Source organism: Drosophila pseudoobscura, chromosome X, assembly GCF_009870125.1.
Source record: "Drosophila pseudoobscura strain MV-25-SWS-2005 chromosome X, UCI_Dpse_MV25, whole genome shotgun sequence".
Classification (NCBI taxonomy): domain Eukaryota; kingdom Metazoa; phylum Arthropoda; class Insecta; order Diptera; family Drosophilidae; genus Drosophila; species Drosophila pseudoobscura.
In genome coordinates, this window is record NC_046683.1 from 51,104,453 (window position 1) to 51,108,086 (window position 3,634).

General features: G+C 55.6%; 1 protein-coding gene across 1 annotated transcript; it reads left to right on the top strand.

Annotated features, from left to right (window-relative positions):
• The first annotated feature begins 2,131 nt into the window (after positions 1–2,131).
• LOC6900639 (antigen 5 like allergen Cul n 1-like) lies at positions 2,132–3,257 on the top strand. The gene is made up of 3 exons (XM_002134976.3): positions 2,132–2,368; positions 2,430–2,848; positions 2,931–3,257. Exons 1-3 carry the CDS (start codon positions 2,147–2,149, stop codon positions 3,154–3,156), a joined length of 867 nt encoding a protein of 288 aa, XP_002135012.2. The 5' UTR covers positions 2,132–2,146; the 3' UTR covers positions 3,157–3,257.
• The last annotated feature ends 377 nt before the right edge of the window (positions 3,258–3,634 follow it).

A 3,634-nucleotide genomic window follows, 5' to 3' on the forward strand; every position in this document is an offset into this window, starting at 1 on the left:
TTCACCAACAAAAAAGTAAAGAGAGGATTGCGAAAACTAAGCTGGCGACTTGTAGGGGTTGATGGTTGCGGGTTGCGGGTTGCTGGTTGCTGGTTGGGGTTGCTGGTTTTTGGGGGGTTTGGAGCTGCTTAAGGAAGAGCCGAGTACTTTGACGAGATTTGCATAAAATTAAGGATTATTGTTGGCGGGATTCGGGCGAATTGCGTGGCAATATTGAACTTTATGCGCATATTGATGGCCGGCAATCCTTTGACACGGCTCCATGGGCACCAGAGCCCGCATCGGGTCCAGCCCCGGAGCCCGAGCTTGTTGGCGCCTCAAAATTCATTAGCAAATATTTGTGGTCCAAGGGGCGGCGTGTATTTGAGTTATGGCGAGCTGTGCTGTGGCTTTGGCCTGGCCAATAAATCAACTAGCCCACACACACACACACACAGGGGCACACACATGGGCACACACGGAGGCACAGATAATTGTGGCCATTCAATTTGATTATTCAATTGCAAAATTCTGACAGCAGCTAAAGCAAATTCCAAGAGGAAATGCACGCACACAGATGCATTCGTTCAGATACAGATACAGATACAGATACAGCGAGGAGGACACAATGGATCTGGTGGATCGCGGGGTGCAGCCGAGCGGCATCCTTCTGCCCCCCAGATAATGACATTTTAAGTGCAAAGTGCTTACATAATTGAATCGGTCTCCATCCTGATGGCCAGAGCTCCTTCTGTTCCTGTTCCTGTTCCGTGCTCTCGAGCTGCCGTGCTCTCGTGTCCTCTTTGATGGGAAATGGATATTTATGGGGCCGGTCCATAAAAAACCAAAAAGAAAGTTGTCTCTCTATTAAAAATAAATTATATGCGGGCCACGAAAAAAAATGTTGTACGAGTATTTGGCTTTGGCCACGTCTTGGGCCATAAATTTCCGGCAAAACAAACTGACTTTGCGGCCGGCCCCGGCAACAGGTGCACGCGTGTCGGCCACATCTAGGAAGTCGTCCCGATCCGGCCAGAGGCTGGCCCCTCGTCTGCTCTTTAATGCATGGCCCCGGTCTCGTGGACTGCTCTCCGGAAAAACAATAAATCACAAAAAATGTTGCTCTTTTGCATTAAAATTTACAACCTACTAAACAAGACAGACGTCCGTACAGCGGACTCGGGACTCCGGACTCGGGACTCCGGACTCTGGAGTTTCCCCACTTGACATGTGCACGCGCGCGGGCCCTGGTCCCCGATACTTGCCCCGATATATGGCATGAATAATTATGCATAATTCAGGCATTCATCTTTCGGATCTAGACCAAAGCGAGCAAAGGCGAGGGCTTAAACGAGCAGCAGCAGAGCCGCCGGCAGCAGAGCCGGCATCACCAGAGGCAGCTGTAATTAAGTTCTGTTCGACTGGATTCGGTGTATTCCCGGGCCAATTATGAGCCACGTATCGCCCACGTACGCGCACACGCAAATCAGGAGGAGCCCCAGTTGTCAGGCAATTAGCAGCCAAGGAGGAGATGTCTCAGCTGGCCAGCGTCTTGGCCGTAATCAATTGAGCGGTATTGAGTTATTAGGCTTTTCAAGTCCGTTTGTGGGGGCCGAGTCCCATGAAATGCCACTTATTGTGGCCTAATGCGAATGCCATTGACAGCCAGACAGCCAGCCAGCCAGCCAGCCAGCCAGCCATCCATCCGGCGTGGGAGTGAGAGTGAGTCAGCGTGCTGAGGGCACTCAGCTGTTAAACGCGACAGCGACAATGATGATGACAGCCATTTTTGGTAGCAGACTGCCGGGCTGCCAGGCAGCCACAACTTTCGTGGCCAATTTTGTGGCCAACTGAGTAGATAAACAAATGGGAGGTGGAAGGGGTGGCGGAAGGGTGGTAGAAGGGGGGAAAGCACAGCGGCTGGCTGTGCAATATCACCGACAATTAGGGGCTTGCATTGAGGCATTCGCCAAGCATTGTACATCTGTTCAATGCCACGCGAGAGAAAGAATTTTGGATTAGCGACTAGCGACTAGCGATTTTGGGGCAAACCAACTGCCAGCTGTTCTAGAGGAATTCCACGGCCGTGCGGTCCATTCTACCTGGGCCTTCGCTCTGTTATAAGGGAGCCCCGTTCAGGGCTCTGCAGCACAGTCCGCCATCGACCATGAACCGACTATTTTCGCTACTCAGCCTTACGGCTGCCCTTCTTCTGGCCGCCGAGGCCCAGCAGGCCCAGCCCGGGTCCCTGCCTGGGTCCCTACCCGGAGCAGCAGCAGCGGGAAACAATCAGATCCTGGCGCTGCCCACAGGACCCGAGAATCCGTACTGCAAGCCGCAGATGTGTGCGCGCGGCAGGAGCCATGTGGCCTGCGAGAAGTACACCACGGTGAGTGGCCGGGGGAGCATTAATTCCGGGGGAGAACCGAATACAAATCCACCCCCCACAGCCCTATCACAAATCCTGCCTGACGGCGGAGCCCAAGATGGTGAACCTCACCGTCCACGCGGACCTGATCCTCCGGCTGCACAACGAGCAGCGCCAGCGGGTGGCCAGCGGGAAGAACTCCTCGCTGCCGCGCTCCGCCCGCATGGTGGTGATGCAGTGGAACGAGGAGCTGGCCACGCTGGCCGGCTACAATGCGCGCATGTGCCAGGCCAAGCACGACGACTGCCGCAACACGCAGAACTTCACCCGCTCCGGCCAGAACATCATTGTGTTCAACATGACGCACCGCGTCGAGGATGAGCTGCTCGAGCGGCTGTATCCGGAGCTGCTCGGCATCGGGGTGCGCACTTGGTGGGGCGAGCACGCCAACATGACCGCAGCGGATATGGAGCACTATCCGTGCGACCCGAAGCGGCAGCAGTAAGTGGACCTCTGGCCTGTGCCCTCTGCCCTGTGCCCTCTGGCCTCTTTCCTCATGCCTCCTTTCCGATATTTCCGACAGACTCCACCGACACTTTGCGGTCATGGCCATGGAGAGCAACTCGCATGTGGGCTGCGCTGGCGACCGGTATGTGACCAAGGGCCTGACCCACTTCAAGCTGACCTGCAACTACGCCAGGGATCCGGTGTGCGGCCAGCCGATCTATCGCATCCGCACCGAAGGCTGCCTCACGGGCCGCAACAAGCAGTACCCCGCCCTGTGCTCCACCAACGAGGTCTTCACTTGAATCCCATCCCTGCCATCCGTGCCATCCGGGCGGCGTTCCATGTTTATCTGACAAATAATCGTTAACTCCCTCTACCAATAAATATCCGCATCGTAACAACACACCTTTTGTCCCATTGCCAGTTACCATTTCCCCCCTCCCCTCTACCCACTCCCCTCTCCCATTTGCCAACCCCGAATGCGTTATGGCGGAGAGCTATGGAGCTATGGAGCTATGGCGCTGTGGTGCATGCACAAATTCAAGCGGGGCCCGCGCTCCATCAAAATGGAATTTCTGCAAATTTCCTGTCCCCGAGGCTCCGATGGCGGGACAGGAAGCGTTGATGGCAGAGCAATTACCTGCACAAAAGCGGGGGCCAGGACAGGGCCAGGCCAGGACAGGGCCAGGCCAGGCCAGGACACAAAGAACTGAACTGAACACCCGCGGGAGGGCCATTCCTCAACCAATATTTATCCGCGACACAGCGGATCCTCTTCCA